Source organism: Macaca fascicularis, chromosome 19, assembly GCF_037993035.2.
Source record: "Macaca fascicularis isolate 582-1 chromosome 19, T2T-MFA8v1.1".
Lineage (NCBI taxonomy): Eukaryota > Metazoa > Chordata > Mammalia > Primates > Cercopithecidae > Macaca > Macaca fascicularis.
In genome coordinates, this window is record NC_088393.1 from 65,239,355 (window position 1) to 65,262,849 (window position 23,495).

At 43.6% G+C, this 23,495-nt stretch overlaps 2 protein-coding genes across 20 annotated transcripts in view; one reads left to right on the forward strand and one right to left on the reverse strand.

Moving 5' to 3' along the window:
* The window catches only part of LOC102138110 (uncharacterized), a 35,247-nt gene extending 16,787 nt beyond the window's left edge, over positions 1-18,460 (forward strand). Inside the window, exons 1-5 of one of the 11 annotated variants that reach the window (XM_074024939.1) lie at positions 10,112-10,342; positions 13,145-13,183; positions 14,459-14,588; positions 15,104-15,228; positions 15,847-18,460. In XM_074024939.1, coding sequence (XP_073881040.1) covers positions 15,147-15,228; positions 15,847-17,081 — 1,317 coding nt within the window. In that variant the 5' untranslated portion in view covers positions 10,112-10,342; positions 13,145-13,183; positions 14,459-14,588; positions 15,104-15,146 and the 3' untranslated portion in view covers positions 17,082-18,460. Of the gene's footprint in view, positions 1-8,315; positions 8,923-10,111; positions 10,343-13,144; positions 13,184-14,458; positions 14,589-15,103; positions 15,229-15,846 lie in introns of those variants that run through there. The other 10 variants (XM_005590512.5, XM_074024941.1, XM_065535054.2 and 7 more) reach the window with 10 other exon arrangements.
* On the reverse strand, positions 401-8,379 carry ZNF772 (zinc finger protein 772). 9 transcript variants are annotated; one of them, XM_005590515.5, is made up of 5 exons: positions 8,112-8,379; positions 7,469-7,507; positions 6,496-6,622; positions 5,862-5,984; positions 401-5,216 (listed from the first exon to the last, which is right to left on the reverse strand). In XM_005590515.5, exons 1-5 carry the CDS (start codon positions 8,142-8,144, stop codon positions 4,069-4,071), a joined length of 1,470 nt encoding a protein of 489 aa, XP_005590572.1. In that variant the 5' UTR covers positions 8,145-8,379; the 3' UTR covers positions 401-4,068. The 9 variants fall into 9 exon arrangements, with proteins under 9 accessions (XP_005590572.1, XP_065391127.1, XP_005590573.1 ...); XM_065535055.2 differs by lacking the exon at positions 5,862-5,984 and having other exon boundaries at positions 6,496-6,616; XM_005590516.3 differs by lacking the exon at positions 5,862-5,984.
* Positions 18,461-23,495: the final 5,035 nt, after the last annotated feature.

Consider the following 23,495-nt stretch of genomic DNA (forward strand, 5'->3'; position numbering starts at 1 on the left):
CCAAGGCTTATACAGAAAACATGATAGTTCTCATTCCAACCAGCTTGAGTAAAAAACCTCATAATTCATGAAGCATTAGGTAGAGAATATAGGAAGGTTGTGTCCCAGTAATGGGAGAGGAATTTGTCTTAAAATGTATGCTGCAATAGTCTCATGGAGAAATGCTTAGAATCAAGACCCCCCCAAAAGATCATATTGTTTCCAAGTAACTTAACCATGTAACAGAAAAAAAAAAAATCAAGAATATCTGTAGAAATTTAAAAAAAAAAAATCAGTACCTAAAATTCAGTGTCCAATCAAAATTAAACCATGTTAACAGTATCAGACAAGGGAGATTTTAGAGGAAGAATATTACCAGAGATTAAGAGGATCACAATGATAAAGTGGTCAACACATCAAGTGGACATAACATAGGAAATATTTATTCACCTAATAAAAAGATATCAAAATATGTGAAGCAAAATCTGACAGAACTGCAGAGAAGTAAATCCAATTTAATATTCAGAAATGTCAACAATCCTCTTAAAATAATTGCTGGAACCAAAACAAAACCACAGAATGTCAATAAAGATATAAAAAACTTAAATAACACTATCAACCATTTTTACCTGATCAACACTTGTAGAACCCCTTCATCAAACGAGAATACAGTATACATTTCAAGTGAACATGTAACTCATACCAAGATAGCCCATATTCTGGGCCACAAAGCAAATCTCAATAAATGTAAACAATTCAAGTCTTAATGTACTCTGACCACAATGGAATTATTGCAGAAATTACCAGAAAGATAAGCAAAATCCCCAAATATTTAGAAATTAACATACATTTAAAAAGAGCGTGTGTCAAGAAGAATTTTTTTAACTGGACTCAACTAAAATGAAACCACATTGGCCGGGCACAATGGCTCACGTCTGTAATCCCAGCACTTTGGGAGGCCAAGGCAGATGGATCACGAGGTCAGGAGATCGAGACCACCCTGGCTAACACAGTGAAACCCCGTCTCTACTAAAAATACAAAAAATTAGCCGGGCATGGTGGTAGGCGCCTGTAGTCCCAGCTACTTGGGAGGCTGAGGCAGGAGAATGGCATGAACCTGGGAGGAGCAGCTTGCAGTCAGCCAAGATTGCGCCACTGCACTCCAACCTGGGTGACAGAGTGAGACATTGTCCCCCCACCAAAAAAAAAAATGAAACCACATCAAGCTTGATGGGAGGTAATTAAAGCAGTTCTTAGATAGATTTTTAACATTAACATTTTCCCCCCATATTAGGGGAAAAAAACCCAAAGGTTTGAAACGAAGGACCTCAGCTTCCATGTCAAAAAGTAGCAAAAGAAATGAAATCCAATAAAAGCAGAAGGCATTAGTAAAAGTCAAAAAGGAAAAAAAAAAAAATCAGAAAACAGAAAATTCAATAATACCAAGTACTTTAAAGATCAATAAAACTGTAAAATTGATAAATCTCTACCCAAACCAATCAAGGTTAAAAGAGAAATACAGACATTACCAGTATCAGGAATAGAAGAGGTAGCACCACTACAAATTCTACAAGTATGAAAATAATATTTTGAAAAATTTGAGTACTTAAATGAAACAGACAAACTCCGTGAAAGACACAAACCATCAAAGCTCACTCTAGAGATGGATGGATGGAGAGACAGATGGACAGACAGACAGATGTATATATAACTAGTATAGCCCTCCATCTACCATGGAAATCAAACTTGTAGTTAGATGCTGTCCTACAAAACATACTTCAGGCCCAGAGAGACAGACAGACAACACACACACATAGATAGATGGATGTATATATAATTTGTACAGCCCTCTGTCTACCACGGAAGTCAAACTTGTAGTTAGAAACTTTCCTACAAAACAAACTCAAGACCCAGACAGCTTCCTTGGTGAATTCTACCAAACATTTAAGGAAGAAATAATACCAATTATTCACAAACTCTTCCAGAGAATTGAAGAGCAGGAATACTTCCCAACTTACTCTATAAAAAGCTGGCATTATACTGATACCAAAGCCAAACCTGGGCAAGATATAAAATTAGAAACAAAAAAAAGCAAGCAAGTAAGCAGGAAAGAAAATTAGAGACAAATATCACTCATGAACATTGGTGCAAAACTTGTTACAAAAAAAAAAACACAAAATAGCAAATCACATTCAACAATATACTAAATGACTAATACATCATGACCAAATGAGAATTATTCCAGAAATGCAAGGTTGGCTTAACATTTAAAAAAATTAGTCAATGTAATTCACATTAAACAACTAAAACAGAAAAAGAAAAAAAAAACCACATAGGATTATAGTCACCAGAGTCCAAGAAAATGCCCCACAAATCCCTATTTTCACCTTTGTGTAGTTCTCTTCCACTTTTAACCAGGATTAGCTAGGGTTACTTATGAAATATAGCAGAAATAATGGCTCATCACTTTCAGTTTAAGGTAATGACAGATACTGTGGCTTTGTTCTTGTGTGAGTTCTCTCCTGCATCACTTGCTTTGGAACTACTTCTCTACAATCGAATACTCTTAGCAAAGTACAAATGAAAAGGAATGAACTATGAAACACAGAACACCACCATAAACCATAATTTCAGAGTTTAAGAAGCCAAAAACATTAGAATACATATTAAATTACTGCATCTCTGTAGGAAATACAAACCAATCTACAGTGACAAAAGATCAATGGTTGCCTGGGGATGGGTGAAGGAAAGGAAGAAAATATAAAAGGAATTAGGAAACTTTTGGTTTGAGAAGTACCAACATGTATCAAAACTTATCAAATGGTACACTATAAATACGTGCAGTTTATTGCAAAAATGTTTACACTGACTTCTGGACAGTAACCTTAGCCATAAGAGACACAGGTATGGGAGTACTTCTGTAAACCCTCATAATGGAGCCAAAGTGATGGAAACACATGTGGATGCACCTTTAGAAGGGTCATATTCCCTATAGTTTGCTGCAGTTTTCTCAATCCCTTATTAATCTGGGTCTCTGCAACAACTATGATTCCTACCTGGGCCTTCTGGAGGACAGCCAGCATCAACTGCTTACTGAAAAAGACTTCAGAGATCTTGGCATGTCCCATGAGTTCAAATTCTCCTCAAGAAGCCTTGGGAATATGAAGTATCCTCTGGGAACAAGGGACCTAATTCATGTTGCTCCCAGACGCACTAGAAATTATTACAACAAATGCCCACTGCTTAGGGTGACCTCAATTACACAAAAAATCTTAACATATAGACCAAAAGATTAGGGCTGCAAAGACTGGCATACTTTCCTAGGAGAGCTTAAGCAGTCAAGTAACTTAGCTTGACACTAGAATAAGAGCTAGTCTTTGCCATTCTACTGTCACCTCAGAGATACAGACAGTTGGAGCTCTCACAAAAGCTGTTCATCCCTTCATACTGGCTTAGCCCAATTCTGTTCTCAACCCAACCCACAAAGCGAACAGAATCCCCAAGATTTAAGATAGTCTAAAAATTAAGGCATTTGTTGCAAAACCGGAATAGGAGGCAGCCAATTTCAGTTTAGGTGTCTTGGAGGCTGGAAAAATCCATTGCAAGTGCCATGTGAGATCAACTATATCCATGAAGGGAAACCTCTGCCAGTGGTCAGAACAAAGCTCCCATCTTTCTGGCTAAAACTGGGTCACACTCATGCTTAAACCAGTTGGGGCAGAAAAAAGTGAGAATCCTTCATGGCCTCAGGCTACTGATGATTCCCTCCAGGAAACGGAGAAGTACAGAGGTCTTTTGAAGCACATTGGGGTTACTTTTGCACAAAGCAGGACTTTTCCAGCACAAAGACAGATGGCTTCTATCAGAGGCACTGCCTTGACAACATTCCAGCAAGGGTCTAGAAAATTCAGCATACCTCCAGAAGGCTTCCCATATAGCTGGCACTCAGAAGAACCTCCCCAGGGTGAGTGAGTGAGTGTATCAAGTTCTACTTCTGGCTGCTGGCTACACATAAAGGCTACTCTTGGAGCTTCTCTCTGGTGTCAGTTATTATGTTGAACAAGGAAATGGAATTATCTATCTCCCATCCTAAGGCCTTTCTCCACTGTGAATTTTCCAGTGGCGGATGAGGGAAGCCCTCTGCCTGAAGGCCTTCCCACATTCACTGCACTTATATGGCCTTTCTCCAGTGTGAATTCTATGATGCTGAACAAGTACATGTTTGTGGCTAAAGGCTTTTCCACACTCACTGCACACATAAGGCTTTTCACCATTATGAACTCTTTGATGTGCAATAAGGTCAGAGCTTTGGCTAAAGAACTTCCCACATGCAATGCACTCATAAGGCCTTGCTCCAGTATGAACACTCCAATGTTTAATGAGTCTGTATTTGTGACCAAAGTATTTTCCACATTCACTGCACTCATACGGCCTTTCTCCAGTATGGATACTCTCATGCTGAACAAGTGTAGATTTGTGGCTATAGGCTTTCCCACATTCACTGCACTTGTAAGGCCTTGCTCCAGTGTGTACTCTTTGATGTACAATAAGGTTAGAGCTATGATTAAAAACTTTCCCACATATGCCACACTCATAAGGCATTTCTCCAGTGTGGATTCTCTGGTGCTGAGCAAGTATCGGTTTGCGGCTAAAGGTTTTCCCACATTCACCACACTCATAAGGCCTTTCTCCAGTGTGGACTCTCTGGTGTTGAACGAGTGAGTCTTTGCGGCTGAAGGTTTTCCCACATTCGCTGCATTTGTAATGCCTTTTTCCACAGCGAGAGGCCTCCTCGCACTTGGTGTTGCTGTGTGGCTTCCACTCATTGTGAGGGGCATGGTGCTGGAAAATGCTTGAGCTGGCTAGGAAGTCCTTACAAGCCTCCCCTGTCACAAAAGACATCTCTGATGATTGGACAGTGCAGTTGTTCACAAGAAAGGCCCTGCTCTTATCCCTTCTAAAGGGTTTCTCTCCACTGTGCTGCTTCTGGTGCTGGTGAAGGTTTGCACTGAACCAGAACTGTTTCCCACACAGCACACACATGTACGGTTTCTGCCCTGGGTGTGTTTCCTGGTGCTCAGCCAAGTGCAAAATGTCTTTTAAGACCAGGCCACATGTCCCACAGGGGTAAGCCTTCTGAGTAGAAGGACCTCCCTTGGAAATCCTGATCTGTGACATTCCTATAGAAAAGCTCTGCTCAAAAGGTATCTCTTCATCCTCCATTCCATGCCAACAACCTGAAAGCAGAGAAATGCTGGTGAAGTACAAATTGACACAGGTGGAAGAGAGGAAGCCTCACTACAAATATGTGTCTGATGCAACTAAGACCAAGGTCATAGGACTGTTGTTAGGACAAGGGTCCAAACTCAAGTTCAGCAAATGTGTACTATACAGTAGTTGGCATCTAAATGTCATAGAATGGAGAAGACCTCAACTGGGAGAGGACAAAGATGTGGGGTACAGCACGAAAAAGAGGCAAGTCTCAAAGTCATTCACAATCAGATTTTCTTGGCTGCTGGGGACAGGTGAGAGTGGTGCAGAAGGTTATGTGGTCCACACCAAAGAAAATCAAATTGCTACTCAGTAGTTGATGTTTAAGGACTATTTGGGCTACACATCTCATGAAACACTAAGTACAGGCCAATGTTGGAAAGCACTGTAGAACAAGCCATGGAGAGGAACAGGTGAAACATGGAGGGAGAGGTATGGAACATCCAGAGGCCAAAGGCCAGAGTATGAAAGGCAAGTGTATAAATGAGAAAGTAGATAAAAATGAAGTACGGCCTAGTGGCCTTAGCACTAATACAACTGTAGACACAAAGAGGCTATGGAACAATATGAACCCAGCCCTGACATCACACTTTTCCCCAGTTCCCACTCACCAGGGCCACTCCCACCTAGAGTCTCTGTGGCAACAGGTAGGGTCATGTCCACCCAGTCAGGTACCCAGGGCTCACTACCCATCACCAGTGAGGCAACTATGTGGGACATGAAAGATGTATGTCCTAAGGGAAAGATAGAACAGCACTGGTATGGGTAACCTAAATAGAAAACTAAACATTATTAAAATAATCTCAGAGTAGGGTCTTGCAGGAATAGCGCAGTGGTCCTAGCAAGTAGTGACCATAATGGTCCCTACAATTCCTGGCATAGGCAGGCCACAGGAAATCTCAGCTAAAGGAAGAGCAGAGTCCCAGGCACAGAGGTGTCATGGATACAGACAGAGGCATTCAGACAGGGAAAGGACAAGATGGATATGACCCACTGGGCTGAAAATACAATGCTTAACTCCTGAATCCATCCCTGCAAGGCTCTGAGACAGCAAGTGCTGGGAATGCTCAGAAGGAGGAGGTAGGAGTGCACACTGCCCAAGCCCAGCACTCACAGAACCTACTCCAGGAACTAAGAAATGAGGCAGTGTCCATGGCTCTGATGTAGGAAGGACAAGGATGCCCTGAAAAAAAGGGGAAGGGCAGGGCCCAGTCCAAGTCACTGGGGTGGATGTGACGGCCTTACCCAGAGAGGCCATAAGTGCAAAGTTCTCCAGCATCACATCACGGTACAGGAGCCTCTGAGCCTCATCAAGGAGCACCCACTCCTCCTGGGAGAAGTACACGAACACGTCCTCAAAGTTCACCTGCCCCTGCCACAATTGGGAGAGCCAAGTCCATGAGCAGCATCTCTCCCAAGAACCCCCATCCATGCCCCCACACATCTCCCTCCTGTATACCCTCCTACCTAACTTCTCAGCTCAAGAAATATCAGGACCAGGTGTCATTGGTGTCTTCTCTCTCCTCATGGTCCCAATGATCACTCTGTCTACCCATAGCAACCACAGGCAGGTGAAGTTGTTACCCTCTAAGCTCTGTGCCTAGCATACAGGGCCTCACCCTTCGGTAAGCAAATTCCTCTGGGGTCACTAACATCATGCTTACCAGACAACCAAAGATGGGCTTGCCTTTCTCCTTTAAGCCCAGAGGTCATCAGTCTACACTTCTTTCCATATGTACATCACTCTTTGGATCACAGTTATCTCACAACTCTGGCTCTCCACCATCATTTTCCTGGCTCACTAAATGCACTACCACTGTGAAATGAATATTCTCTTTTAACTCCCAATCTACATAATTAATCATCTGTAAGCCATTTCAGGATGATTCCCGCCCCTTTGCTCTTGGTTCCCACCAGACATGACAGAGACCTGCAATTTCTTGAAAACTCCCATCTCAGTCTCACCTCTAAGTATTTGCACAGGCTGGTTCCTGTGCCTGGAACAACCTTCCAACCTTATTCCAATGGTTGGCAGAAATGGAAACCCCTCCATAAAACCCCTGGCCCGGAGTCAGGACCCTGGGCTTGGGGCTTCTCCAGAGTCCTCAGACCCAAGAAACTGGAGAGTAGCAGGAGAGTGTTCTATATAACACCACAATGCTGGACAGCGTGTTGGGTGGGGGTGGGATCGGTGAGAGCATGGACATTCTCCCCTCACCTGTATAGGGTCCATAATTACTTCTGAGTTCATGGGAACCTGTGGGGAAGAGGGAGACTGTGAGAGCCACGCAATCTTGAGGGAACCCCAACGGCTCAACCCCATCCCATATTCCTACCCTGTTACAATGTGCCTGGGAGTTGAATGTCTGCCCTCTGTGCCTCCATCTTCAAGGATGCCTCTTAACTGTGTTACCTCCGAACAGTGCTCATTATCTGCCCCCATGGCCAACAAGAGTCTGCCCTCCATGAGCAGTCTATAGAATACTTTTTAAACCCTCGAATTCTGGCTCTCCTCTGTTCAGAACCTTCCATGGCTCCCATCACCCTCAGAATAGGGACCCAGATGCTCAGGATGATATTCCAGGTGCGATCACTTATAAAGCACTCTGATCCTTTCAGACACCAAAGGCCCAGTTTTCCCCAATGCTCCAGCTGTGAACCATCTCCGACTCTTTGCATACACTGGTCTCTCTGCCTGGAACGTCCTTCAACTCTTGCTGTCAAAATGGGTCCCAAGCACGAGCGCTCCCACTGTTCTAGATTCAGGGGCCTGAGCTGCAGTAACCCGAGGAGCGGTTTATTCGAAGCTTTCGGAGTCAGAGATGGGGGTCAGCGCGCAGACTCGCAGACGCAGCACCCACCTGTGCCGGGCCCATCGGCTCAGCTGCCGCCATCAGGCCTGTGGACTACGGAAGGGTGGCGACAAGTGCAGGAACCTGGGATCAGCCGTCCAGGGCCCAGTCCAGCGGTTAGGTCACTCGGGCAGCGCCACTGTCGAGCCTCAGGCCCACTTCTCTTCAGGGAAGAAGACACTGTCTCACGTTTTCCCTTTTCTGTCACCTCAGGTCTGACATTGCGTTCCGGAGACTAAACCAGTGGATTAATGGAAGAGCAAACAAAATGTCCACCAGAGGATGTAGAGGAAGTCCCGCCCTGACGTTTTCCTCACCAACGGAAACGCCTATTTCCTGGGCTTTCATTGGCCCAGAGCCGCCACGTTTTCTGGGTAATGTAGTTCCCACGGCACCAATACTAGTAAGCGGCGTCTCGCGTCACTTCCAGGTCAAAAGCCCAGAAAAGACCGCCAGGGGAGCCTGGAAATGGTGTCCCTTGTTCTCCAAGGCCCAGACGGAGCTTAGCATCCTCTTGAAGGAGCCATTTCTGTATTTCTGGTGAACGTAGTCTGTGACATCAAAGAAATGTTTAGAGACATGATTTCAGGCTTCCTTACGCAGAGAATGCTCATCAAAAAATAAAATGGACACACCATACACTAACGTCACCCAGACTTCTATAGCTGGAAGTTAACAAATATTGTTTGCAAATGCTTGTAGCCTGAAGCTCCAGAGTTAGTTTGGCGAGCCTCAGCATTTTCTGTCAGGCACAAGAAAGAAAAGACTCAGACACCACCACCATGTGGAACATGGAGTGGGGATGTTAGGTGGCCTTGAAGTAAGTGAATAATGCTTCTGTCTCTGGTTACCTCAGGGAATATTTCTCCTACTTATACAGCAGTGATTGTGTCAGACCCAACAAGTAATACTCTTGTTCAAGATAGTATGTCATACTCCATATACAGAGATGTATTCAATATTTTAAGTGTTTTACAAGTATCTGAAAAGACAATTCATCAAATGTCATATGGCAATGAAAAGGGCAACAAGAACACTTTCTGTAAAGAAGAAGTAACCACCAAACTAGATTTCTATACACAACACAATGTCTTTTATGAAAGTGTGATATAAAACTATTTGAAACCAAAAACAATAAATGTAATGGAAATACATTTACACAGAAAATAATTTTTAACTAGATTCAATGGGAATGGATGTAGTGGGACAACACATAATTAAGGGTTGACATAATTTTTTTTATCAATAGTTGTGTGTTGTAAACAACAGTCTAGCATTCTACCTACCTGTGAGGAATTGGCTTTATATTTGGAAATGGAAGAGCAGTGAGAACATGGAGCAGAAAAGGATGAAGGAGAGAAATTGAGGGGGAGTTTGTTTATGGGTTTGCTACCTATTGTTGTGCCTGTACACCAATGTTGGGTCTTTGAGGAAGGAAAGAGCACAAATTCGCATGGGGTGAAGGATGAAAGTAAATCCTTGGGCTCCCCTACTCTGTCATCACCTACCTCCAGAATTCAGAGCCTTTTATTGTCATACATCAGGCATTGCTTCGCCACCATTAGTTTTAATATTGGGTGTCCCTTTGTCAAGGGAAATTTGGGCATGTATACGTGGCTCTGCCCAGAGAAACCTCTTTATTGTGGCTCTGAAGATCCTCTGAAAGTCCTTCAAAAGAAGGAAAGATTGGAGTATCAGTTGCAGGAAACTGAAATCCAGGCCCATCTCCAATAACAGCAGCTTCAGGATGAGTCCGAGAGAAGTTCTCAACCCTAATTTCTCCTCCATCTCCTATTCCGTTACCTCCATCTCCATCATCATCTCCATCTCCATCATCATCTCCATCTCCATCATTATCTGTCATCTCCAATCTCCATCTCCGAATTTATGCCTACTTCCTCCAAGTTTGGAGCCATGGGAACTACATTGTCCAAAAGGCGCCACGCCGGGAGGCGGAGATCCTTGGCCAATAAAAAGAGGCCTGCTCGAGCGTGCGACGCACAATGGGCGGGATTTCCGGCGTCTCTCTTTGGGTTCAGGTTCGCGACTCTCAGGTGAACTGAGCCCGCGGAAAGCTGGTGGTGGGTTGAGGCGACCAGCGCCGGAAGGGGCCGTGGCGACGTGCTCTGTTCTCGCCGCTCAGAGGCTGGTCTGAGGCTCGGTGGCGGCGCCCAGGGTCGCCCTACCCGCTCTACCCACAGGCTCGGATGGCGGCGGCCGCGCTGAGGGACCCGACTCAGGTGAGCGCCGCGTCCTCCCGGCCTCCCTGGAATCCTAAAGCCCTGTGAGGGTCGCTTGCTCAGGTCCCCGGGTGCAGAACTGTGGGGCGTTCGTGGGCGGGGTCCCGTTTCTGACACGCAGTGTGATGGGGTGGGAATGGAGGGCAAGGGGTCCGGCTCGCAAAGATGTAAGGCGCGCTCAGCGAGTCCCGAACCTGAGGCCTCCGGGTGTCTGTAGTAGGCAGCTTGGGAAGGGACCAGTCGCGTGTGGCGCGACAGCCCGAGCAGCTGCCCCTTCATCCTGAGGGCACCACAGTGGCCGCGGAGGGCTAGAGACAGAAGAGTGACACGATCTGTATCTCAAAGTTTGCCAAAGTCCCCTCAAGGCAAAACACAGTGGGGTGGGGGTGAGGCGGGTGAGGACAGACCTGTGAGTAGGTAAATTCAGTAGACTGGTGGAGAATCTACTAGGACTGGGCCATAGAGGAGGGGAAGTGATCAGATCTTGGATGGATTTCAAAAACTGAACAGACAGGAATTCCTGCTGCATCACATGTGACTGTGAACGAAAGTAGGGAATGAAGAGCCATTCTGGATTTCTAATTGCATTTTTGTTTGTTTGTTCCTGAATATAAGGAAGGATGGAGATGGGGAAGGCTGTGCAGGGAGTAGGTTTTGGGCATGGTGATCCTGAGATGACCCAGAATGGAGGTGTCGTGTCCACATGGGCAGCTTGCTCACTCACATCTGGAGGTTTGGGGAGGGATCTGGGCTGGAGATATCCAAGAGGTGGTGGGTAGAGGCCTGGACTAGGGTAAGGCTTGGGACTCCTATTTAGGAGGGAGAATCTTAAGGTTTCCTTTCAGATGGGCCCTAAGGTGAGAGAAGGGAGAGATGGCCCTGTAGGACGGGGCTGCCTCTATAGCATGGAGTTTTGCGGTCTGAAGTGGTTCTGTCTGATGTCTGCAGGAATGGAGGGTTATAGAGTATGAAGACCCAGGACTGGATGGAGACTGCAGTGTTGGGTAGTATATAGGTTTGCCACTCTAGGCTCAGCAGTTCCTCATGTCCAGTCCATGTGGAGAAAAGGAAAGGTCAGCCAGGCTGGTGGAGCAGCCCCTTTGGTGCCTAAGTTTCCCTAGCCATCAGCACAGGAGGGATGATCAACTGCTCCAGTAGAAGGGCTCTCAGCAGGATTGCCTTCAGGGGAGTATATAGCAGGCAGCCAGGTTGCCAAAAGGAATGGTGTCCGCTCAGGTTTCTCAGACCCAGGTCCCAGTTTATTAATTTGTGAATTTATGAGGTACGTACTTATTTAAGCACTAATTGATCATAGTTCATATACACACGGGCAAATAAAACCACACGGATTTATTAAGTTAAACTGATATAAGCACTTCATAATTGATTGTAAACTTAATATACTGGAAAGTATTTGATTATAACACCCTAAGTATCACATTCTTAATTTAAAAGTAAGTTTAAGAAACCCGTATTTTCTTTTCTTTTCTTTTTTTTTTGAGACAGAGTTTCGCTTTTGTTGCCCAGGCTAAACTGCAATGGTGCAGTCTCTGCTCACTGCAACCTCTGCCTGCCAGGTTCAAGAGATTCCCCTGCCTCTGCCTCCTGAGTACTGGGATTACAGGCATGCACCACCACACCCAGCTAATTTTTATGTTTTTAGTAGAGATGAGGTTTCGCCATGTTAGCCAGGCTGGTCTCAAACTCCTGATCTTAGGTGATACACCCACCTCGACCTCCCAAAGTGTTGGGATTACAGGCTTGAGCCACTGCGCCTAGCCAGAAACCCATATTTTCAAAACCTACCAGTTTATTTGCACTGAAAATGTTTTTTTTTTTGTTGTTGTTGTTGTTTTTTTTTTTTTTTTTTTTTGAGACGGAGTCTGGCTCTGTCGCCCGGGCTGGAGTGCAGTGGCCGGATCTCAGCTCACTGCAAGCTCCGCCCCCCGGGTTTACGCCATTCTCCTGCCTCAGCCTCCCGAGTAGCTGGGACCACAGGCGCCCGCCGCCTCGCCCGGCTAGTTTTTTGTATTTTTTAGTAGAGACGGGGTTTCACCGTGTTCGCCAGGATGGTCTCGATCTCCTGACCTAGTGATCCGCCCGTCTCGGCCTCCCAAAGTGCTGGGATTACAGGCTTGAGCCACCGCGCCCGGCTGCACTGAAAATGTTTACAGAAGCATTAATTATGTGTACAGTAGGAGTTGATACTTAGTCCTAGACACATGAGAATGAGTTTGATACAAACAATAGTCCTATTGAGTGAATACCTTTTTTTTTTTTTTTTTTTTTTTTTTTTTGAGATGGAGTCTCGCTCTGTCGCCCAGGCTGGAGTGCAGTGGCCGGATCTCAGCTCACTGCAAGCTCCGCCTCCCGGGTTCACGCCATTCTCCTGCCTCAGCCTCCCGAGTAGCTGGGACTACAGGCGCCCGCCACCTCGCCCGGCTAGTTTTTTTTTGTATTTTTTAGTAGAGACGGGGTTTCACCGTGTTAGCCAGGATAGTCTCGATCTCCTGACCTCGTGATCCACCCGTCTCGGCCTCCCAAAGTGCTGGGATTACAGGCTTGAGCCACCGCGCCCGGCCGAGTGAATACCATTATTATTGCCATGTTGCAGATGGCAACACCAAGGCACAGGGAGGTTGATCATTTTTGCAAGGGCACACAACAGGTAAGAGGCATCACTAAGAACCAAAGCCCGGATTGTAGATACTCAGGCACACCTGACTCCAGGCTAGATGAGGGGGCTTGGATGATCCTTTGACAACATCACTATCTGGTTCTCATTGCCTTGATTTTCCATAGGTTCTTGTGACTGCAGAGTTATTTACATACCATGAGGAGGTAAGTGGAGGATGTCTCAGGTCCTCACCCTGCTCAACTCCTACCTACATGGTCTTCAGAATTATGGTGTCTTGAGGCTTGCTATTCTCCCTATCCTTCCAATTGAGTTCCCTGGAAGATAGACACACAAAGTTAGGGCCCTGAGTCCAGACCATATTATTATTATTATTTTCTTTTGAGACAGAGTTTTGCTCTTGTTGCCCAGGCTGGAGTGCAAAGGCACGATCTCGGCTCACTGCAACCTCTGGCTTCCGGGTTCAGGCCATTCTTCTGTCTGAGCCTCCTGAGTAGCTGGGATTACAGGCATGCATCGCCACACAGGCTAATTTTGTATTTTTGGTAGAGACAGGTTTCTCCACATTGGTTAGGCTGGTCTCAAACTCTCGACCTCAGGTGATCCGCCTGCCTCAGCCTCCCAAAGTGCAGGGATTATAAGCGTGAGCCACCATGCCCAGCCCAGGTTATATATTATATGGAGAGGTTCTCATTTCTGGCAACCAATGACAGGAGGTTTAGAAGGTTTAGTGATCAACATTAGAAAATACCTGTAGGTAAGGTTGAACTGGGAATGCTTAGGCAACCTTAGATCTCCATTATGTCTGGCGGAAGTATCAGCAGGTATAAGGCAGACCTGAAGTGGTTGAATAAGGAGCCGAGCTGAGGTGTCCAGATATGCGTGCAATTCCAAGTAGCTGAAGATAAAGCAAGAAAAAGAGCCAGGTAGGGAGGCCTTCAAAGAGGGACTGAGGGCTGCCCCTGGCAGTTAGTGCCCTTGGAGGACTGGGATGGCATGGAGTTCTGATTGCATTTGGTAAGTGCCCTCTGGATGCCATGTGTAGACTAAAATATGGTGACACTAGGGGAGGCACATAAGGTGGTGTCGGAGGCACTGAATGTGGTACAGAGTATGTGCACATTCTAGTGAGTGTAAACAGATGTCCCTAGGACCTTGTATTGGGGGCTTCAGGGAGAACACTGACACAAATTTAATTGTATTTGGGAAACACAATCTGGGGGATCCAAGGTGAGTTGTGTGGCTAGAGAAGAGTAGGACTCTGCATACCATACCCAGAGCTGAAATGCACTATATCTGCTTACCTGCCTGTGCTTGCTCAGTGGGAACACGAGGAGAGAGGGGGCATCAGTGGTTCTGGGGCAGGGTCTCTCCTTTGAGATGGGGATTGAGGAAGAGGGTGAGCAGGGGTGGATGTTTAGGGGGATGCCTAAATTCCCCAGTAAGGAGGCCACAGATAAACTCAACTCTCTCCATCTTAGCAGGGCTATGTGACCTTTGAGGACGTAGCTGTCTACTTCTCCCAGGAGGAATGGAGATTGCTTGATGAGGCTCAGAGGCTCCTCTGCCGCAATGTGATGCTGGAGAACTTTTCACTTCTGGCCTCTCTGGGTAAGTTTCTCACAGCCCACCCCAGCATCCTGGGCTGGACTTGGCTCTTCCTCCTTTTCCTAGTGACAGGTCTGTTCTTCCCAAAGCTGAATTGTGGGCACTCATTCCTTCTCCAGGATCTTGAAGTAGCTACTGTAGTCAGCCTGGGCTGCGTATACTACCATCTTCTCTCCCCGAGCTGCCCCAGAGCTGTGTAGGAAAGGGTTTGGGGGTCACGAGTCTTTCAGTCAGCTTGATGGGTCTTAACCCTGGTGGCCTCTCTGTGGCCTGGTGACACTGTGCAGATCTGTGGTAATTCTATTCTGCTACATTCTGCCTGCCTCCTCTAGCCAACATACCTGGGTGTCTGTCTGTGCCAGCATTTGAGTCACCAATGTGATTGCTGTTTGACTGGGTTGTTCCTGTAAGACCCTCCTCCAAGGTTCTTTCTGTACTATGTTGTTTTCTTTCCTGTGGTCCATGATGGGATAGGTCATTCTGGCTCAGTGCTGCCACTCACCTGTTGTTTTCCTTAGGACTTGCATCTTCCAAGACCCATGATATAACCCAGCTGGAGTCATGGAAGGAGCCCTTCATGCCTGCCTCGGAAGTTGTGACTTCAGCCATACCGAGAGGTACTTGATGGGTGGAGCTCAGGGAGGTATGAACTCGGGGATGGGTTCATATCATACCAGTAGGCACAGATATTTTGATACTAAGGCAAGGGGTCGTTGCTGATTTCTATCTTTTCTTCCTCAGTCACCCATTTATTTCTATTCTGATATTTGACCCAGGGCCATTCCCCACCTCTCTGTCCTCTATGTTTCACCCAAGCCTCAGCAGCACCTTTCAGCAGTGGCTTTCACTGAATGTGTGGCGAGGTGGGCACTTATCCTTGCATAGTCCTTGAGCACCAGCTATTTGGTTGCAGCTGATTTTCTCTGGACCTGGACATAACCTTCTGTGCCATGTTCCTGTGCCTCCAGCAGCCAAAGTCCTGTGGAAAGCCTTTTGCAGAGGATTGTGTTGGGGACTCTGCCTCTCCTCCCTGTGCTATACCCAATCCTTGCATCCTTGGTGCTCATGAGGCCTCCCCAAATCCTTGAGCTGACCAGGTTCAGCACTGCATAGCAGGCCCTTCCCTGCCGAGAACTGGCCCCCCTCATTTCTGCCAGCAGCCCCAGGTAATAATTACTGGGTATGTCAGACACATTTGTGAGACTGCTGCCTCTTCACACCAAAGACTACGTTTACTTCATCAACATTTCTCTTCTTTCAGGTTGTTGGCATGGAGCCGAGGCCGAGGAGGCTCCTGAGCAGAGTGCTTCTGTAGGACTGTGCAGTTCAAACGTTCAGCAACACCAGAAGCAGCACTGTGGAGAGAAATCCTTAAAAAGACAAGAGGGCAGGGTCCCAGTTTTGAGGAGTTGCAAGGTTCAAGTATCAGAGAAGTCCTTGCAAAGCAGAGAAGTTGGGAAGGACCTCCCGACCAGCTCAGTTATTCTCAAGCACCGGGTGACTCACACGGGAGAGAAGTCACATAGGAGCTCCAAAAGTAGGGAGGCCTTTCATGCTGGAAAAAGGCATTTCAAATGCAGTGAATGTGGGAAAGTCTTTGGTCAGAACTATTTACTTGTTCAGCACCAGAGACTACACACTGGGAAAAAGCCTTATGAATGCAGTGAATGTGGGAAGTTATTTAGAGATATGTCCAACCTTTTTATACACCAAATAGTTCACACTGGAGAAAGGCCTTATGGGTGTAGTGACTGTGGAAAATCCTTTAGCCGTAATGCTCATCTCATTGAACACCAGAGAGTTCACACTGGAGAAAAGCCTTTTACATGCAGTGAATGTGGAAAAGCTTTCAGGCATAATTCCACACTTGTTCAGCATCACAAAATCCACACTGGAGTAAGGCCTTATGAGTGCAGTGAATGTGGAAAATTGTTTAGTTTCAACTCCAGCCTCATGAAACATCAGAGAGTTCACACTGGAGAAAGACCTTATAAGTGCAGTGAATGTGGAAAATTCTATAGCCACAAGTCCAACCTTATCAAACATTGGCGTGTTCACACTGGAGAAAGGCCTTATGAGTGCAGCGAATGTGGAAAATTTTTTAGCCAAAGCTCAAGCCTTATGCAACATCGAAAAGTTCACACTGGAGAAAAACCTTTTAAGTGCAATGAGTGTGGGAGATTTTTTAGAGAGAATTCCACCCTTGTTAGACATCAGAGGGTTCACACTGGAGCAAAGCCTTATGAGTGCAGGGAATGTGGGAAATTTTTTAGCCAAAGCTCAACCCTCATGCAACATCGAAAAGTTCACATTGGAGAAAAGCCTTTTAAGTGCGATGAATGTGGGAGATCGTTTAGAGAGAATTCCAGCCTCATTAAACATCAGAGAGTTCACACTGGAGCAAGGCCTTATGAGTGCAGGGAATGTGGGAAATTGTTTCGCCACAACTCCAGTCTTTTTAAACATCGAAGGATCCACACTGGAGAAATGCAATGATTGTGTGAAATCCTTTAGCCAGCGTTTCAACCTCATTCAACACCAGAAAGTTCACAGTGGAAAAAAGTCCTGAAGATAACAGATGGAAATCCCTTAGTCACACCTACAATCTCATTCAACACTGGACAGTTCGCAAAGCGGACAATGTAGTGAGTATAGAAAAGGGCTTCAGCCAAAGGCCTAACCCTATTCAACACCAGAAAGTTTAGAGAGAGGAGAAAGGCCTTAGGGTGGAGAAAGGCCTTAGGGTGGCGGATTATATACTGTCTCTGAATCAATATGACCTCACTTAAAACAGAAACTCTGAGGATGGCCTTTATGAGGGAGCTGGCAATTGAACATCATTCATCTAAATATGCACACTGGAGGCAGGATGAGAATTCCTGACAGATTGTCCTTCCTGAGAAGATAGCCCTCTGCCTTGGAGCTCCGGAGAGAGGGAGCCCTGTATTCTTGGCTGCAGCAGTCGAATGGAGTTTTAATCTCGCTGAGTTTGGAGTTGGGGGAGGAAAGGAGTGGTCTTGGTTCAGATGTGACTGACTTTTGCTGTTCTTATGAATGTTAGATCTTTAATAAATATTTATTTGCCGTACACCCTTGTGACCATTTCCAGAGACTGAATTGCATTTTTATAATTTTCACCCTTTTGGCTGTATAACAGGACTGCAAAGTTCCTCACTCAGTTATTCTGTAAGTGGATCCAAATGTTTGAAATTTTAAAAGCTTGCCAAATTGTGTTCTAAATGGTTAGCATTTCATATTCCCTCCTGGAATATATTAGATTTTCCATTTCTTCACATTACTGACAATTTATATATATAGAAGTCATAGGCCATTCATTTTAGCCATTTTACTAAGTGTGCACTAGTATTTCATTGTAGTTATTTTTCCAGTGACTCAGTTTTGAGCATTTTTTTTAATGTGCTTACTTGTCAGTCATATATCTTCGTTAGTAAAATGTCTGTTGGTATTTTTTACCTGTTTTTTAAAACATTTGGTTGGTTACAAGTTTTTAATATTTCTGGAGACAAATCCCTTATTTGATATCAGCATTGCCAATGTTTTCTCACGGTCCGTGGCTTTTGTTTTCTTTTTTAAAATTTAGAGATGAGGTCGTGCAATGTTGCACAGACTAGTCTCTAACTCCTGGCCTCAAGTGATCATCCTGCCTCAGCCTCCCAAAGTGCTGGGATTACAGGCATGAGCCACCATGCTTGGCCTTGTTTTCAGTTCTTAACAGTATCTTCCCTAGAGCAGATTGTCTTAATTTTATGAAGCCCATTTTATCCATTTGTTATTTTATTCATTGTGCATTTGGTGTTGTATTCTTACTATACCACATATTTGCCTATAAATAAAAGCTTTATGTGAGTATGCTACTGTAGTCTTAAGAATCTTTTTAAATACCCAACTTCTGAAATATTTGTAGGTTTAACTACATATAAAGAATTTGAAGTATAGATAAATGTGTACATATTCCCTGTCTTTACTGAGACAGCCTAGCAAGCCATGGCATTCCAGTAGCTTGAGCATATTTAGTACCCAGTTACTGGTTTATATAATTTTTTAATAAAAAGAACCAGAACTCCTTAGAGAAGAGGCTGTTTTCAAGTTGTGGCAGAAAAGGTACAACATGATTTGAGGAAATACTGCATTGGAAAATAAAGAAATGCTTACAGAATAATGTTGATGTATTAGCTTTCTATTGCTATCCCGACAAATCACCACAAACTTATGGTTTAAACAACACAAATATATTATAAATATAACAGAGGTCTCACTGGGTTAAAATCAAAGTGTTGGCATGATTGTGTTCCTTTCTAAAGTCTCAGGGAGAATCTGTTTCTTGCTTATTTCAGCTGTTAGCATATTTAAGTTCTTTGTGGTTGTAGGACTGAGATTCGTTTTTCTTGATGGCATCAGCTGAGGGTCATCCCTAGAATATGTAAGAAGTTTTATGAAATATTAAATGAAGAAGTAATACCAATTGTATACAAACTCTTCCAAAAAGACAAAGGTTCAAACAATTCTGGACTACATGAAAGTTAGCATTAACAGGACACTAAAGCACGCAATGACATTAGACAAAACTATAAACCAATAACCACATGAAGACACGGAGCCTTAAGAAAGTTTTAGCAAATTGAGGCACTTGTCCATCAAATCACCCCTTTGGGTCTCTTCCAAGCATACTTGCCTTTCTTTCCTGTTCTAAAGGCTTTTAAAATAAACTTGCACTCGTGCTAAAACAAAACAAAAAGACATTTAGCAAATTGAATCCAGCCATATACAAACAATAGTAAATCATAACCTAGTGAGGTTTATCAAGAATACAAATTTGGTCAAACAATTCAAACTCTTTCTTAATCTATGTTAACAGAGTAAAATGAAAATCTCAAAATGTAATAAAAGCATTTTACAAAATTCAAAACTAGGTTATGATACACGCAGCAAACTAGAACAAGATGGTTATTTCTTCCACCTGATACAGCACATCTATGAAAAACAAACAGCTAACAGCACATTTGATATATATGTGATCAAATATTTGATAAGCTGATGTTCCCCAACATTAGGAATAACGTAAATATGTCAACATTCATCACTTCCCATTAAAAAAAAAAATCTATTGTAAAGGCAGAACCCAAACTGTCTTTATTTATATATGACCTGATAATGTTGGAAATTCTAAATTATCTACTAAACAGCTACTAGATCTAATAATTGAGTTTAGCAAGGTCCTAAGATAAAAAGGCCAGTGTATAAAAAGTAGGTGTCTCTATAGTAAGTTGGTATATAGCTAGCAAATACATGCTTGGCAACTGAAAAAAAAGTACTTCGCAATAGCATAAAAATATGAAATATTTAGAAATAAATTTAACAAAATATGTTCAAGAACTTTAAAATATTCCTGAGAGACATTAAAGAAGGCATAAATAAATGACACAAGAAGTTCCTGAATCTGAGCCTTGATACTTCTAAGTTGTCAGTTTTCCTTTAACTGTTCTATAGGTTGAGACAATCCCGATGAAAACCTAATCTTTTAAATACAAATTTACAAATGTATTCTAAAAAGTTACATGGAAATACAAAAGGCCTAGACTAATTGCCAAAACAATTTTATAAATAAGAATAAGTCTGAAAATCTTTATGACTTCAAGACATATAAAGGTACAGTAATTGAGAGGGTACAGTATTAGCTAAAGGACGGACATAGAAATGAACAGAAGAGAATAGAGAACCCAGAAATACACTCACACAACAATCTATTGTCAATCTCTTCAACAAAGTTGCAAAAGTAGTAAAACAACTTCAGAAAACAGTGTAGCAGCTTTAAAGGTAGCATAACCTTACCATATAGCTTAGGAATCTTACCTATAGGGATATCCCCAAGAGAACAAAAACATATGTCCTAGAAATACACTTGCATGCTCAGCAGTTTTATTTATAAAACCCAAACACCAGAATTTGTTTTTAAAACACACACACACGCACAAACTAAAATGTCCATGAACAGAAGAATGAATAATCAATTATGGCATATCCTTAACATAAAATACCATTCAACAAGATAAAAGAATAAACTATGAATACAAGCAAAAACAGCATAGATAAATCTGAAAAGCCCTGAGCTAAGTGGAAGAAGCCAGACACAAAAGTTGACATCCAGTATCATTCCATTTATATGAAATGAAGAAGCTGCAAAACTAGAGTAAAAGAATGCAGATCACTGGTTATTGAGCCTGGGGTCTGAGGGGGAAGGTTCTGACTGAAAGAGTACAGGAAAATAATATCAGGCAATGGCAATTTTTTCTATCATGACTGTTGGTGGTTTCATGACAGTACAGCTGACCCTTAAATAACACAGGTTTGAAATGCACAGGTCCAATTATATGTGAATTTTTTTCAATAAATATATTGGATATATATTCTTGAATATTTGAGACAATTTCAAAAAAACAGAATTCGTTGAAATAGGTATACCAAGAATGCATAACATAAAATATATGTAGCTTCTATTTTATCATTTACTACCATAAAATATATATAAATCTGTTATAAAAGGTTAAAATTAGTCAATAGTCACACAAACACAGACTGTACATGGTGATCCCAGAGAAATGTAAACAAATGTAAAGATACAGTAGTAAGTCATAATCGTGCATGTGTGTGTGTGTGTGTGTGTTTTAATAGCGTCTCCCTCTGTCACCCCGGCTGGAGGGCAGTGACATGATCATAGATTGCTGCAGACAGAAATTCCTGGGCTCAAGTGATCCTCTTGCCTCGGCCTCCCCAACAGCTGAGACCACAAGCACGTGCCACCACACTGGCAAATTTTTAAATTTTTCTGTAGAGGCTGAGTGTGGTGGTTCACACCTGTAACCCCAGCACTTTTGGAGGGTGCACGGGTCTCAGAAATTTGAGACCAGCCTGGGAAATATAGTGAGGACCCATCTCCACAAAAAAAAAAAAAAAAAAAAAGAAAAAGAAAAAAGAAAAATTAGCTGGGTATGGTGCCACCCACCTGTGGTTCCAGCTATTCAGGGGGCTGAAGTGGGAATATCACCTGAGCCCAGGAGATCGATTTTGTAGCCATCTCCTGTTGCTCACAGTGTTGTGAGTATTCACTTAAAGAAACTTGTGGTGTTAATCATCTCCACGTGAGCAGTTCATCACTCCAGTAAATCACATATTGCAGTAAAAAGTGATCTCTCAAGGTTCTAATATATTTTTCATAGTATTTAGTGCAATATTGTAAACTTTAAATAACACTGTGAGGCCTATATGAAGTGCCAATAGTGATGCTGGAAGTGCTTCCAAGAAGCAGGGAAAAGTCATGACATTACAAGAAACAGCTGAATTGTTTTGCACTGTATGTACAAATAGACTGTACATATGTACTATAGATTGAGGTTTGCAGCTGTAGTTGCCCACCATTTCAAGATAAATTAATCCAGTATAAGAATCATTGTTAAAAACAAACAAACAAAAAAGGAAATAAAGACATTGCTGTGGCTATGCCCGCAGGCATGAAAATCTTGCACTTTCTGCAAAATATATTTTTATCTTATTTGAAAATGCAGCTTTCATGTGGGTGCAGAATTGCCATGGGAAAGGCATACAGAGAGACTTGATAATGGAAACAGTCATTATATGACAACTGAAAGCAAAAGGAAGGTGAAAGATCTAAAGCTGGAGAATTTAATGCCAGCAAGGGATAGTTTGATAATTTTAGAAAGATGTTTGGCTTTAAAAATGTCAGGATCAAGGCTGGGTGTGGTGGCTCAAGCCTGTAATCCCAGCACTTTGGGAGGCTAAGGCGGGCGGATCACAAGATCAGGAGTGTGAGACCAGCCTGACTAACATGGTGAAACCCCCTCTCTACTAAAAATACAAAAATTAGCCATGCTTGGTGGCGCATGCCTGTAATTCCAGCTACTCAGGAGGCTGAGGCAGGAGAATGGCTTGGACCTGGGAAGCGGAGGTTGCAGTGAGGCAAGTTGCGCCATTGTATTCCAGCCTGGGCGACAAAGCGAGAGTCCATCTCAGGAAAAAAAAGAAAAAGAAAAAAAAGAAGTCAAGATAGTAGAAGAAGCAACTTCTGCCAACCAAGAGGCAGTCAACAATGTCTCAGGTGCTATTAAGAGAATCACTGACAAGAAATTATATCAACCTGAACAGGTGTTTTGATTTTTTTGTTTGTTAGTTTATTGTTTTTTGTTTTTGTTTTTGTTTTTTTGAGACAAGAGTTTTGCTCTTGTCTCCCAAGCTGGAGTGTAAAGGTGCAATCTTGGCTCACTGCAACCTCCGTCTCTGGGCTTCAAGCGATTCTCCTGCCTCAGCCTCTGAAAGTATCTGGGATTACAGGCACCCACCACCATGCCCAGCTAGCTAGCTAGCTATTTATTTACTTATTTTTGTGATGGCGCCTCACTCTGTTGCCCAGCCTGGAGTGCAGTGGCGCGATCTTGGCTCACTGCAACTCCCGACTCCCAGATTCAAACAATTTTCTGCCTCAGCCTCCCGAGTAGCTGGGATTACAAGCGCTCGCCACCATGCCTGGCTAATTTTTGTGTTTTTATTAGAGACGGGGTTTCACCATCTTGGCCAAGCTGGTCTTGAACCCCTGACCTCGTGATCCACCCACCTCAGTCTCCCAGAGTGCTGGGATTACAGGCATGAGCCACCATGCCTGGCCTAAACGGGCTTTTAATGCAAATAACGTGCCCTATTTTGGGAAAAACTGCCACAAAGGACATTTATTAGTAAGTAAGAGAAGCACATACCAAGATTTAAAACAGAAAGGGATAGGCTAACTCTAGTGTTTTGTTCAAATGTAGTTGGTTTTATGATAAGGACTGCCCTTATCTATAAAACTGCTAACCCCAAACCCTTGCACAAGCTGTCAGTCTT